The following is a 15,717-nucleotide window of genomic DNA, read 5'->3' on the forward strand; positions in this document are numbered from 1 at the left end:
TTAATTCTTCATTCTTACTTTTTATCTAGGAAAATAATCAAGTTAGACAAGGTACGGTGTATATTCAAGAGAGCATAAGTCGGGAGTTAGTTTCAATTGCTTAATGATCTCATTCCTATAATTAGGTTCTTTTAAGGTTAGAGGGGAACAGAAATGGACAAAGAGGAAAGGGACAAAAGAGCTGCTTTCAATAACATCAGAAATCACTGGTTGTAGATCACCAAAACAAATATAATAATAATGGAAAAGTTTGAAATATTGCGAGAATTACCAAAATATGACACAGAGACATGAAGTGAGCAAATGATGTTGGAAAAATTGTGCTGATAGACTTGCATGACACATGGTTACCACAAACCTTCAATTTGGAAAAATGCAGTATCAGCAAAGATCAATAAAGCAAAGCACAGTAAAATGAGGTATGCCTGTATATATTGTAACCCCTAGAACAACAGAAATAAAATAAAAGCCAGTTGACAAAAAGGAATTTTAAAATATATTGAAATAATTGAAAAAAGGCAAGAAAAGGTGAACAGAGGAAGAAAATGTAGAGAAGACAAAAAGAAAACAAATAATAAAATCATAGACCTAGGGACTTCCCTGGTGGTCCAGTGGGTAAGGCTCCATGCTCCCAGTGCAGGGGCCCTGGGTTCGATCCCTGGTTGGGGAACTAGATCCTGCATGCATGCCACAACTAAGAGTCCGCATGCTGCAACTAAAGATCCCGCACACGGCAACGAAGATCCTGCATGCCACAGCTAAGTCCTGGTGCAGCCCAAATAAATAAATAAATAAATATTTTTAAAAAATCATAGACCTAAATGTTAAATGAGCTAAACGTTCCAGTAAAAGGTAGAGGTTATCAGGATGGATTAAAAAATATCAAGAGATATACTTTAAATACAAATATAGATTGAAAGTAAATGGATGCAAAGAGATATATTCTACAAACAGTAGTAATACGAAGCCTGATGTGTGTGGGCTTATTAACGTCAGATTAAATTGACTGAGGCAGGCCCTGCCAGTCCCTTTGGCCCCACCAGAGGATGCTTGTGCTGGCCTCTGCCTCTCTGTCCTCAGTTCACGGCAGCAGGGGTCCTGCGCCCCTGACTCCCGGGCCTTGGTGCTGGAGTTTGTCCACTAGGGATTACAGTGGTGGGTAAATCAAGTATTGTGTGGCGGTTTGTGGAAAACAGTTTTGAGCCTAAGATCAGTTCAACAACAGGGCATCTTTTGTCTAGCACCAAAACGAGTGACATAAATTCCTAACCTGGGATACAGCTACGCAAGAATGATTTTCTGCTTTACCACCAATGTTCATTTATAATGATTTATGATGCCAAAAAGGAGAGGTATTTTCAACATTAAGGAATGAATTAAAAGATCTTTGACAGCAAGTCCCATCTAATTTTGTAGTTGATGTGGCAGGAAATAAGTGCGATATTATTGCAAAAGGTGAGTCATGGAGAGAGATGCTAAGGATTGCACTGACTCAGCCATACAATTTTGTAGAGATCAGTGCAAAAACCACAGTGAACTTAAAGGACTCTAAAGAAGTTACTCAAAGAATTCCATTCACTCACACCCCCCACCCCCGTTTGGTAGTAAGGGCTTCTGACTCCAAAGACAACCTTTAGAGTCAAAGTGAAAAAAAGTTGTTGGCTGAACCTCAGCCTCTCACACTTGATAATGAAATAGTTGGTTCTAAAAGTTAACAGGGGACTTCGAATTTCTGCCACTACTTTTTGCCTGGCTGGTTTTGAGTCTTCTTTGTGCACAGGGGATTCCCCAAAATACCCGAGGTCTGTTTTCTCATTGAAGACTCCAGTCATGATATTTCTGTTCATTGAATTCTGTTATAAAAAGAAACTTTGGTGTGAAAAACTACTTCATTGGTGTTTGACTTTACTGAAAATAAATACATAAGGTAGTATTTTTGCAGTGAAGGTTTTATGTAACATTTTATTAAGTTTCTCTTTCATGGTTCTTAAAAAAAAAAAGAGTCTGTGGAGCCTGTAATTTCCCTGGATCCCCATTATCACTGTTATAAAGGATTACACCATTTAAAATGGCATAGGATATCTAAAATGGAGGCTGGCAATTATTATTTGAATCAAAAATGGATTCAATTTATAGGACTGTTCATGGGATTGATGGAGAGAATTTCATCTTCCTGCCATCTCTAAAGCAGTTTTCATTGAAAACATTAGCCAAGGATACACGTGGAAAATTAACATTGTCCAGTGTTCATATAAAGCTATGATGACTAAGTCTGGGATTACGGAAGGCCACTCTAAAAGTCTGTCCACGATAGTGGATTCAAGGAAGGCTTGTTAGAAAGTGTGGGATTTGAGCAATAGATTGTATAGTATTAGAAAAGAAGGTAGAGGTAAAGTCATGAGCTTGTCGCTGACTCTTCTGCCTAGGATACGCTTCCTTCTTCTCTGCTTGGTGGCACCCCGCTTATTTTTCCAAGGTGCTCTAGTCCCATTGTTACCTGCAAAGCTGCCTTTGAACCCAGGTAAAATGAGTAGTTTGTGTTCTGTATATTATGTTTATACCTTGTATCCCTTTTTACCTTGTATCATGGTTATGATCTGGTTGTGTCTGTCGGCTGTGACAAGTCCATCTGGTCACAACATGGTTCTGAAAAAGCCTACTAGTTTTAGCTTCATTAAAGACCTTCCTCGGGGCTTCCCTGGTGGCGCAGTGGTTGAGAGTCCGCCTGCCGATGCAGGGGACGCGGGCCCGTGCCCCGGTCTGGGAAGATCCCACATGCCGCGGAGCGGCTGCACCCGTGAGCCATGGCCGCTGAGCCGGCGCGTCTGGAGCCTGTGCTCCGCAATGGGAGAGGCCACAGCAGTGAGAGGCCCGCGTAATGCAAAAAAAAAAAAAAAAAAAAGACCTTCCTCAAAAATTCTAGATATACCAATTACTGGCTGGGAATTCAGCAAATTATTTTAAGAACTTTGAGTATCAGTTTCTTTATCTGTAAAATGGAGGTCGAAATATTTACTATGCAGCATTATTGTAATTTGTGTACAGTGTCTAGCAAATTGCCTGGCTCCTAGTAGGTGTTCTCTAAATGCTAGTTCCTCCTTTTATTTATCTTTTGTCTTCAGCACTCATTTCAGTGCAGACAAATAATAGGAATTCATGAATGTATGTTGAATTGAATATAAAATTGTAATATACCATCAAATGGGAACATTTAATTAGCTGTATTATCTATACATCTAGGAAAATACTGTTTGAACTCCAGTTAGATTTTTAAAAAGAAGCTAAGTAGCTCTTCCTGCTTACGTGGCCTAAAGGCGCCATTTTCTTTTAATCTATACTAAAATAAGAATCTCCTGGAAAGGTAAATCAGTTTGGTTCCATAGAGCCATATAATTATTTTGTGTTAATTTATAGGAAAACTCCTTTTAATTACCTATCTTAAAAGTTTTTCACTCTAAATCTGTATGTACTTATATAACTAAGTGGACATCCTGGTCGTTTTGACACTGGGTTTTTAAGGAAAAGATCTGCATATCCATGTGCATCTCCAAAGTATTTATGTAGATCCTTGTAATTACTTTATAAATCCTCTTTGCATGTACTTCATCTGTAAGTCTTGTTATAGTTATTCATTGTGGAGAATGTAGAGGTCCTTATACCATTCTCAAAAAATGAATGTCCTGGGACTTCCCTGGTGGCGCAGTGGTTAAGAATCTGCCTGCCAATGCAGGGGACATGGGTCCAATCCCTGGTCCGGGAAGATTCCACATGCCACGGAGCAACCAAGCCTGTGCACCACACTACTGAGCCTGCGCTCTAGAGCCTGCGAGCCACAACTACTGAAGCCCGCACTCCACAACTACTGAAGCCTGCGCGCCTAGAGCCTGTCTGCACACAACAAGAGAAGCCACTGCAATGAGAAGCCTGTGCACTGCAACAAAGAGTAGCCCCCACTCACCGCAACAAGAGAAAGCCCGCCACAGCAACGAAGACCCAACACAGCCAAAAATAAATGAATAAAAAATAAAATAGGGCTCCCCTGGTGGCGCAGTGGTTGAGAGTCCGCCTGCCGATGCAGGGGACATGGGTTCGTGCCCCAGTCCGGGAAGATCCGACATGCCGCGGAGCGGCTAGGCCTGTGAGCCATGGCCGCTGAGCCTGCACGTCTGGAGCCTGTGCTCCACAACGGGAGAGGCCACAACAGTGAGAGGCCCATGTACCGCAAAAAAATAATAATAATAATAAAAATAAATAAATAAATTTATAAAAAAAAGAATGTCCCATAATTCCAGTACTCTGTCTTATATGGCCAAGTGCTCATTTAGCTCTGTTTAGAGATCATTAAAAAATAATAGGCAAGAACTTCTGTTGAATTTTAAAATAATATTTAGTAAATAATGACAAATGTTGATATAAATGTACTATAAAATCTTCATGTCTAAGAAAAATATTAAACAACTAATATTGAAAATTTTGGTAGCTAAATAACATTTCAGGAGATGGATCTATTGTATTGATAATTTACATAATATTTGAATTGCAAAAACTCTTCAATTTAATGAGTACAGTCCTTTTTCACTTAAGTGTCCTGTAAAAACCTAAAGGTTTTCAAGCCAAATGAATTCTGTTTAGAATTTTGTTCAGAAAATACTTCCCAGAGCATAAAGTTTGAATTATATATCCTTGTAAAGGCTGATTTTTTTTTTTAAGTTAACCCTTTAAAAATTAAATCTCAAAGACTTAAAGGCATTGTTATTCTACTTTAATTTTGCTGAGTGGAAATCTTTTAATCAAGAATATTACAAGTGGGCCTTTACATTTCTCATTGTCATTAACCTACTGAATGGTTCATGCCTGTTAAACTACATGTCAGGGCCTGCCTTATATGTCCATAAAAAAAGATATTCTGTGAGTAAGACCAAAATGTTACCTTAACATAAACTTTCATTACTGTAATATTTTAGTTTTAATTCTGTAACATTTCGTTTTTTGATATTCACTAGTGTTGTGTATTTTTCTCTAATAAATTTTCAAAGAGCTTATTGAGGCATAATTGACATACAATAAATGGCACATATTTAAAGGATACAATTTTAAAAATACTGACATACATATACATCTGTGAAATCACCACCCCAACAATATAATTAACATTTCCATCTCACCCCAAATTTCCTCCTCCCCTTTTTCATCTCTCCCTGCCATCCCTGTCCCAATCCCTCCCTTTCCCAGGCAACTGATTTCTTTAGATTATTATAGATTAGTTGGCTTTTCCTACAGTTTTGTATATATGGAACCACACAGTATGGAACTCTTTTTTTTGAGGGGTAGGAGGATTTTGCCTCTTTTACCCCATATAATTATTTTGAGATTCATCTATTTTTTTGTGTGTATGAATAGTTTATCTTTTTTATTGCTGAGTAGTATTTCATCATACAGATATACCACAGTTTATCCATTCACCTAACGATGGACATTTGGATTGCTTCTAGTTTTTGGCTGTTACAGATAAAGCTACAATTTTAGCTATTATGATAAAGCTGCTATAAACATTGAGTGTATTTAAAAAATTATTTCATTTTTGATTTTTACCACTTACTTGCAATCATGGCTGTCAACTCTTATCGTATAGCAATGTTTTTATGCACCTTCCCCAGCAACTTTGTAATTAGGGAAGACTATGAAAATACCTAACTGTAAACCCATTTCCTGCATTTTACCCATTTTACTCATTTGAGGTATTGATTATAGGAAAAAAAGATCTCATTTTGAAGAGATCCTGGCTAGCATTATCTTACCTTTGATAATGTCTGGCTAGCATTATCTCACCTTTTATAATATCACTAAATAAAAATTTCAAATGTAACTGAATTTAAAGCCTGCATTATCTTACCTTTTATAATATCACTAAATAAAAATTTTAAGTGTAATTGAATTTAAAGCCTGTAGTCCTTATTAACCAAAGAGCTTATGCAAATACTTTCTTCACTATAATGATGTTATGATGAATATTTTTCTAAAGAGAATAAATGTTTCCTAATGACCATATTTTATATCCATAAGTAAATGTGGCAGTTGAAATCTTAGTTATCAAATTTTCTTTAAACAAGGAAATATAGAAAGGATCCCATGATGCAATACTTAAAAAGAAAAATTGAGACACAAACTAACTTGTGATTTTTATAATTTGGGAAACTTTTTACTGTTCTCATTTTTATACTTTTTTATTTTTTAAATCTCATTACTTTATAGAGTTGACTTTTAAAAGGAATATTTAATTAATTAATTAATTTATTTATTTAGTCTGTGCCACACGGCTTGTGAGATCTTAGTTCCCCGACCACGGATTGAACCTGGACCTTTGGCAGTGAGAGCGTAGAGTCCTAAACTGCTGAACTGCCAGGGAGTTCCTTAAAAGGAATGTTTTATATGCAATAAAAATTCAACCTCCTGAAAAGAATATTCCAAGTCTCCATTATTAACAAAAAGTATGCAAAGCTTAAAATTTGTTTCCCCTTTCCATTTATTTATTCTTAACAATATGTGTGTTTATGTGTGTGTATATGCGTATGAATATACATACACGATGGCACATATACATATATATAAAAAACACCATTATAAGGCAACAAAAACTACCTGTCTATGATATATAATTACATTAACTTTACAGTCTATTAAGAATGGAGTTTTAATTTTTAGGTAGTTTCTTGGAAAGTGGCCTTAATGTTATTTACTTTAATGGAAATATATCAACTTGATATAAATACATGCACAGTTCTGTCTGTTGATGTGTTTTCTTAAATGGCAAACTGTGTTACACAGTCTTCTGTACTGAGAACTTTTATTATAGATGAGAAAAAGAAAATATAATTTGTTTCCCAGTAGAATCTGTATGTTCAAATATTAAATACTTTTAAATAGATCTTTTTATGTTGAATTATTGATTTAGGATCATTTGTGATATCTTCCAAATTCTTTTCTTGCTTTTTATTATAGTTTAAAGCTAATTTGATTGAATGCCTTTTGATATTCTTTCTGTGATTGTTAATTTTTTCTGTTATTAAGAATATAATAAATTTTGTATAGTACCAGAATAGAGATCAGTTTTGGTTATTTTTCTTCTCTTTTGCTTCTTTATCTTTTTCATCAGTAGAAAGCTTTATTTGCCAGGCTAAAATATAAGCTAACATTATGATTTAGGTGAAGTGAAAAACTAATACTAATTTTTTCTTTCAGATCTCTATAAAAATGGACTCCAAAGAGCTAACTTTGTACCATTCATAGCTGTCCTGAAGGTAAGGAAAATCAGTTACTTATGTTCACTGACTAATATCATATTGATTAATAATCAAGGGCTTTTATAGGATTGCTATGGTCTTGCATTCAAGCAGAATTTATTTTGTTATTCGATGGTAATAGTTAAAGACTCTAAAGGAGAAAAGAATCTTTTTTATATAGTATTCATCAATATGTACACAGGAAAAATTACAAAATATAGTCTAAATTATTGTCCAGCTGCAGCATTTGATAGTTTGCATTTTATAAATTTTAATTTGAGGTTTGATTGTAAATATTATAGTGGAATGTTTCAACTTATACATTGATTTCTGAAAAAATGTTTAATGTTCCTTGTTTCCTTCAGGTTAATGGCCATTAACATGTTTTCCCAGCTATTAAAGTTGCTGTTTTGGAGTAGCATTATTACAAAAATATTGTAATATATTTAAATGTGATTGCCATCAAGTTATCATGAAATTATGTCAAGTTGAGGTACATAAATAGTTTAAATATTTGTGTGTATCATCACTGCATAGAGTTTAAAATAGGCTTCATTACAATATGATGAAGAATAAAGTAGCCTTCTTTTTCACTGTTAATTTTAGTAATTTTTTACATGATTATTCAATAATTCTACATTCTACCAATATTTATTGGGAACCTACTATGTGCAAAGTGCTACATTAGGCATAATGGATAATATAATCATTAAGTAGGTTGTGTTTCTTGCTTGCAAGTCATTTATAATCTGGTTGGGCATATACTGTGTACACAGATACCTAAAAAGCAAAATGTTTTTGGTAATTACCAAAAAGAAGCATATATGCCAAAATATAATTCCTGTAATTCTCAGGCACGTTTTTCCCTGTCCATAACAACATATCTAAAGAAAGGATAGAATTGTATTTTTTTTTAAAGACCTAAAACCTCAAAAATTCTTACCAAGAAGGAGGAGTAAAAACATTTTATATTCACATATTCTGAAGATGTAGTCAGACAATCTTTTTGAAATATACTTTAGTTGGAGCTATTGTTAGTGCCAAACTTTATTCCCTGTGCTATCCAAACATCTGTTTCCTTGACCAATTTTAGGTTCCTAGAAGATTTTAGTTTCTCTGAGATGGTTTCAGATGTAGGAAAAAGTACTTTTTGAAGATTTATGCTGTTAGTAATTTTTTCCCCTTTGTATTCATGTTTTACATTTGAGGAGAAGGTAGATTTGCAATGTCTTCTCCACGCCAGGAATCCAAAGTAATGTGGTGTATGTAGATACCAAAATATAAACAGGGAAGCTAAGAAAAATAGATGCTAAAAATAGTTTCTTCATGTAGCATAAAATACACAAAATATAAAGAGAAGGCTCACAAATGAAACAAGCTAAAAGATTCTCAGGGAACTTTGTAGTTGTACATTTTTTAACCCCAAACCTTATTTTTTGGTCAGTTATTTGTCATACTTTAACATATAATAGCATTACTAATAAACAACTAAATTGACCAGATTGAATTTAATTTCCTTTCCCTTTCCCACCCTTAATTTTTTGTTAAAGAGGAAGAAAAACCGAAGAGATGAATAATTTGATTTGAGATCCAACAAGAACTGAGATAATACACAATTTGAAATTAAATATGAACTGAAATTTCCAGGAAACTAAATACCAGATTGGATGAGAAAATATCTAAAATGTCTCATTTATTTAAAAGACTTTTCACATGTAACAAAACATCAGTCTGATGAAATGTACACTAGAGCTGGTTTCCCTGGAGCTTTTTTGGTGGGCATACGAAGTTTCCCTTGTAAGGCAAAGTTGCTTCATATTCATTTTACCTATTCACACATGCTAGTGTTACTCTTTCATTTTGGCCCAGCTGAGAGACATGTATAGTAGAAGTGGAAATACTAAATATCAAAACTTTGTTTTAAGATAGACTTAAAACAAATAGAGGATCTTAGTTTAATAAAAAGAGATTATAAACAAGATAGAAATTTATTTTGGGGAAAAGTACAGTGTAAAATCCTTTTTCTCCCTTACATTTTCCTCTGTAAACTGAGTGATAACAAGTTTGTAATTCACCACAAGAATTTGTGATTTGTTGCTTGGAGTATTGCAAAATGACCAAAAACTTATGTAAGCTATTAGTGAACAGTATTTTCATAAGATAGTAAGAATGATGAGGAGGACTAATATGTTATTAAAAGCCATAGGTCTTGGACTTCCCTGGTGGTCCAGTGGTTAAGAGTCCGCCTTCCAATGCAGGGGACACAGGTTCAATCCCTGGTCGGGGAACTAAGATCCCACATGCTGCAGGGCAACTAAGCCCGCACGCTTTAGAGCCCAGGCGCCACAACTAGAGAGAAGCCTGCACACCACAATGAAGATCCCGTGTGCTGCAACTAAGACCTGATGCAGCCAAATAAATAAATAAATAAATATGAAAAATAATACAAGCCATAGGTCCATCAACAGATGAATAAACAAAATATAATATATTCATATAATGAAATATTGTTCTGACATAAAAAGGAGTGAAATTCTGATGTGATACTTTATGGATAAACCTTGAAAACATGTTAGGTGAGATAAGCCAGGCACAAAAGGACAAATATTATATGATTCCACTTATATGAGGTACCTAGGAAAGGCAAATTGATAGAGACAGAAAGTAAAATAGAGGTTACCAGGGGCTGGGAGGAAAGAGGAATAGGGAGTTATTGTTTCATGGGTGCAGAGTCTCTGTTTAGGATGATGAAAAGTTCTGGAAACGGATAATGGTGATGGTTGCATAACATTGTGAATGTACTTAATGCCATTGAATTATACACTTAAAAATGGTTAAAATGATAAATTTTATGTTATGTGTATTTTACCACAATTTATAAAAAAAGAAAAGAAGCCATAGGACTAGAACGGATATAGGAAACGATGAGGTACATTTCCTCTAGAAACCGCTTGTAGAAAGCAAAGGAAAGCAAAACAGAAAACTCTTACATGTACTTTTTACTGCCTTTTAAGTAGGGAGTTTCCTGTTTTTTTCTTGTACTTTCTTTGAGTTTATTTTGCTGTTCTTTTTAAAAATTTACTGAGATTAATTTTTATCTCATTTTAACCTTCTTTCTTAAATGCATTTAAGGCTATTTATTTCCCTCTGAATAGCTGCATCCATGAAGTTTTGATATTTAGTATTTCTACTCTCAAGTTCAAAGTGTTTTCTAATTTCCATTGTGATTTCTTCTTTAACCCATGAATTATCTAGAAGTCTATTTCTTAATTTCCAAACATGAGAATTTTCTAGTTATCCTTTTGTTACTGTTTTCTTAATAAATGCTTAATTGCATTGTGGTCAGAGAATGTGCCCTTTGTGACTTCAGTTCTTTCAAATTTGTTGAAACTTGATTTATGGCCCAATATGTGCATAATTTTTGTAAATATTCTCAGCATTCTTGAAAATAATGAGTACTCTCCAGTTATTGTGTGATACATATAATACCCATTAAGTTATCAATAGGTTTGTTAATTATGCTGTTCAAATCTTTATTCTTATATATTTTTCACATCAGTTATTGAGAGGCTTATGGAAAACATCTCCCACTATAACTGTGAATTTATCCATTTCTCTTATAATTCTGTCATTGACCTTACATATTTGGAGGCTCTGTTGTAAGTTGCATACAGATTTAAAATGATTCAATATTGCTTCTGAATGGAACTTTTAAAAGTTTTTTTTTATCATGAAGGAGTAATTCTCCTTGTTTCAAGCGTAGTCATTATTTCCTGATAAGCATTTTTATCATGTCTGCTTTCAAATCTTTTTTTAAAATATATTTATTTATTTATTTATTTATTTATTTATTTATTTAGGCTGCGTTGGGTCTTTGTTGCTGTGCACGGGCTTCCTCTAGTTGCGGTGAGCAAGGGCTACTCTTCTGTTGCGGTGTGCGGGCTTCTCATTGCAGTGGCTTCTCTTGTTGTGGAGCATGGGCTCTAGGCACACGGGTTCAGTAGCTGTGGCACGTGGGCTCAGTAGTTGTGGCTCGCGGGCCCTAGAGCTCAGGCTCAGTAGTTGTGGCACACAGGCTTAGTTGCTCCGTGGCACGTGGGATCTTCCCGGACCAGGGCTTGAACCCATGTCCCCTGCATTGGCAGGCGGATTCTTAACCACTGTGCCACCAGGGGAACCCTGCTTTCCAATGTTTATCAGATAATTCTAACATCTCTGTCATCTTGATGTTGGCATTTGATTGTCTTTTTATATTCTGTTTGAGTTCTTTGTGGTTTTTGGTATGAGTGATTTTCAACTGAAACTTGGACAATTCAATAATTTGTCATGAGACTTTGAATCTTATATTTGTTAATTGATATTTTATTGTGGTAAAATATGCATAAGATTTACCACTTTAACCATTTTAAATGTACAGTTCAGTGGCATTAAGTACATTCACATTGTTGAGCAACCATCACCACCATGCATCTCTGGAACTTTTTCATCTTCCCAAACTGAAACCCTGTACTCTTTAGATAATCACTCCCTACTCTTCCCCTCCCCCAGATCCTGGTAACCACTTTTCTACTTTCTGTCCCTGTGAATTTGTCATTTCTAGGTACCTTATATAAGTAGAATCATATAATATTTGTCCTTTTTTGTCTGGCCTATTTCATTTAGCATAATGACTTCAAGATTCATCCACACTGTAGCAAGAGTTAGAACTCCATTCCCTTTTAAGGCTAATATTCCATTATATGTTTATACCAATTTTGTTTATCCGTTCATCTGTTGGCCACGTGCCCTAGAGCACGTGGACTTCAGTAGTTGTGGTGCGTGGGCTGAGTAGTTGCGGTGCGTGGGCTCTAGGGTGCTCGAGCTTCAGTAGTTGTGGCGTGCAGGTTTAGTAGTTGCGGCTCACAGGCTCTAGAGCACAGGCTCACTAGTTGTGGTACATGTGCTTAGTTGCTCCGCAGCATGTGGGATCTTCCTGGACCAGGGCTTGAACCCATGTCCCCTGCATTGGCAGGCGGATTCTTAACCACTGCGCCATCAGGTAAGTCCCCTTCATTGTGTTTTGATTTGCATTTCTTAAATGATTAGTGATATCGAGCATCTTTTCCTGTGCTTCTTGGCCATTTGTATATCTTCTTTGTGGATCTTATTTAAACTTTCTGTTTCAACTGGCTATTTGGACACTCTTCTGGAAGGAGGAGAGGCACTGCCTTGTTACTGCCAGACATAGGTAGACGTCTGGGTTCCCTATTCAGCCTATTGACACCTGAGGCAAGGGTACTCCATGTTACTGCTGGTGGAGGGGTTTAATTTTCCACTGACATTGTGGGGATGGGGAGGATGCTCATTATTGACTGGCAGGGATGAAAGTTCCAGCTCCCTACGTGGCCTTCCATCTCTTTTTCTTTTTTTTTTTTTTTGCCTCATCGCGTGGCATATGTGGGACCTAAGTTCCCCAACAAGGGATTGAACCCGCATCCCCTGCACTGGAAGTGCAAAGTCTGAACCACTGGACCTCCAGGGAAGTCCCTGGCCTTCCTTCTTTGACATTAGCCTGGCAGGAGTGTTCGTGGGCCTCATTACATCCTTGTGAGATTTTTAATTCAAGGCTCCCTTCAGCCTTTGCTAGAATGGGTGGAGGTGGCACCACAGTTTTCTGTGGTGTTTGCTGCAGTAGAATTGTTATCGCCTAAAAGTTTTCTTTCTTGTTACACTGCCATTTTCCTAGTCCTTTGGCTAAAGAGAGCAGGCTTTTGTTGGAGCCTCATTTGTCTGTGTCAGTTGGCACTTCTGGGTCGCCGGCTTCTTCACTTCTAAGTCTGAGATATATGAGTCAAAAGAAGACTAGAGAACTCACCATTCTATTGTTATTCAGGTCTTGAGGTCCTTCGCTGTTTTTCTTTCTTTCTACTATTCAGTGTTTTCTTATGTTTGTTTTATATATAATTTCCAGGATTTTAAATTGTACATAGCAGGAGGAACAGGGAAATGTACAGCTACTCTGTCTTCCCAAAAGCAGAAGTCAGTTTATTAAAAGTTTTGGCTGCTAATTCTATCATCTCTTGTCATTTCTGATTTTGTTTCTATGGTCTGATTTTTTTTTTCCTGGTTGTGGGTCCTATTTTCCTGCTTCTTTGCAAGTTTAGTAATTTGTGATGGGATGATGGACATTGTGATTATTGCACTGAGTCTCTGTTATTTCCTTTAAGACTGTTGACTTTTATTGGCAAGTGGTTTTTTCTTGCAGGTCATCCTGATCCTTCTGAGGCTTGTTTTTAAAATTTGTTATCGTGTCTAGTGTAACCTTTACTCTAGGACTATATTTTAACCCTTCATCTGGATGTCACCCTTATAGGTCCTCTACTGAATCCCCCCTCTTAGTGTTCACTGAAGTCTCTCTACTCTGGCTGTTCAGAATGCTTACATCTCCCAGCTTTGTGTGGATTGTTCTCCGCCCAGTCTTGTCAAGTTTCATCATATACATGTGCAATTTTACATTCAACTAAAGATTACAGACCTTTTCTATGTAGGTTATCTGCAGCTCTTTCTCTGTATAACTTCCTCCTTACTGAACTGTACCATACAAATTGCAACTGCCTCAGCTTTCCAAAACCCTGATATTGTCTCCTCAACTCATTTAGACTGCTGTGCTGAAGTCTAGAAATTGCCTCTAGATGGAAAGTCAGGGGAAGTATAATACTTGCTTGCCTAATTTACTTCCCACATCTCAGGGATTGCTGTCCTTTGCTACCCATTGTGTTATGTCTGACATCAGATGTTTCACATGTTTTATCCAGTGTTTTAGTGATTTATGGCAGGAGTGCAAAAATGAGTTTCAGCTACTCTGCCTTGGTCAAAAGCATTAGTCTCTTTCTTAGTTTTTACTTGTAAAGAAGAATAATGCAGGATTTTTTTTTTTTTTTTTTTGTAATTTGGGAGCTCAGAGCCATATTTTTCCATAGATACAAAAATATAAATAGGTTAACTATAAAAAAGAAAAGCAGTGATGGGCATGTCTTTCTCTCCCATGTTTAGAGGATTTGTTAAGTAAAAGATGGTGTAGTCACATGAGGGGATATGCTAGTTATTTAGAATGACATTTTCAAAACACGTGATAATGTAGAATAATGTTCATGGATAATATGAGTGAAAAAAATACGATGTAGGAGTATATTACTCTCTCAACTATGGAAGTAATATACATACATGGAAAATAGTGGAAATAAATATCCCAAAATGTAAAGAGAACTTATTTCTGAATAATAAGATTATAGATGATTTAAATTATCTCTTTTAGACCTTTCAAAGATTTCTGGAATGATACTGTATTATTTTTATAATAAAAAACATTTTTAAGTAGGTAAATTTTTCCCCACCCTTCCTAGAAAATCAGCAGACCTGGATAAGACTACCCATATTCAAAACTGAGAAATCAGCAAAAAGCAAAATGGACTGAACATGGGTCCCATGTATAGAGACTGTTAAAAAGATGAAATGGCAGGCATAAGAAGGAAGCATCAGGAGCAGATGGGAGAGGTAGGCATGAACCCACAAGTAAGAGCACTTGAAGAATATGCTTTAGAAGAAGAATCATCTCAGGAAATGGGAGATTTTTTTTCAGATAACACTTTGTTATATTTTAAAAGAAATTAGGGACTTTCCTGGTGGTCCAGTGGTAAAGAATCCACCTTACAGTACAGGGGACGCAGGTTCCATCCCTGGTTGGGGAACTAAGATCCCACATGCCATAGGGCAACTAAGTCCACTCACCACAACTACTGAGCTCATGTGCCTCAACTAGAGAGCCTGCACGCTGCAGACTACAGAGCCCACACACTCTGGAACCTGCACACCACAAGTAGAGTCTACGCGCCTTGGAGCCTGCACGCCACAACTAGAGAAGAGAAAACCTGCACGCCACAACTAGAGAGAAGCCCGCGCACCACAACGAAGAGCCTGCATGCTGCAACGAAAGATCCAATGCAACCAAAAAATAAATAAATAAATAATAAATCTTTTTTTTTTAAAAGGAGAGTGAAAATACAATAGGACTAGTTAAAAGAAAAAGAAATTAAAGTTATGGTACTGATGAAATAAGAGATCAGAGATGAAAAAATGTAAAATCAGTTGAAAAATGAGCTGGCAGAGCTAAAATAAAACCCATTTTAGCTGAAGGTGGACCCATTAAAAAAGTGAAAAGTGTTTTAGCAAAAGTAAGTTAAAGAATCAACACTACTGAAAATAAGATCAGCTATACAGAGATCAAAGTTAAGAAAAGAATCACACTAAATGAAGTCAGAATAGTCAGAGGTAAAAACTATTACAGAGAAGGTGCTAGTATGGAAAATAGACAACAGAGATCAAATATTCACATAATTAGTATTTCTAAAAAAGAACATAAAGATAAAAGAATAATGTATTTTTCTGGTGCAAAACTGCA

At 36.0% G+C, this 15,717-nt stretch overlaps 1 protein-coding gene across 2 annotated transcripts in view; it reads left to right on the forward strand.

Annotated features, from left to right (window-relative positions):
• Positions 1-15,717, forward strand: part of AFG1L (AFG1 like ATPase) — a gene marked incomplete at both ends in the record, with an annotated part of 204,751 nt that overhangs the window by 93,944 nt on the left and 95,090 nt on the right. For both annotated transcript variants that reach the window (XM_079716465.1, XM_079716466.1), the window contains one exon: positions 7,240-7,298. In XM_079716465.1, coding sequence (XP_079572591.1) covers positions 7,240-7,298 — 59 coding nt within the window. The remainder of the gene's footprint in view (positions 1-7,239; positions 7,299-15,717) is intronic.

The sequence above is a fragment of the Hyperoodon ampullatus genome (assembly GCF_949752795.1).
Source record: "Hyperoodon ampullatus genome assembly, chromosome: 12".
Classification (NCBI taxonomy): domain Eukaryota; kingdom Metazoa; phylum Chordata; class Mammalia; order Artiodactyla; family Ziphiidae; genus Hyperoodon; species Hyperoodon ampullatus.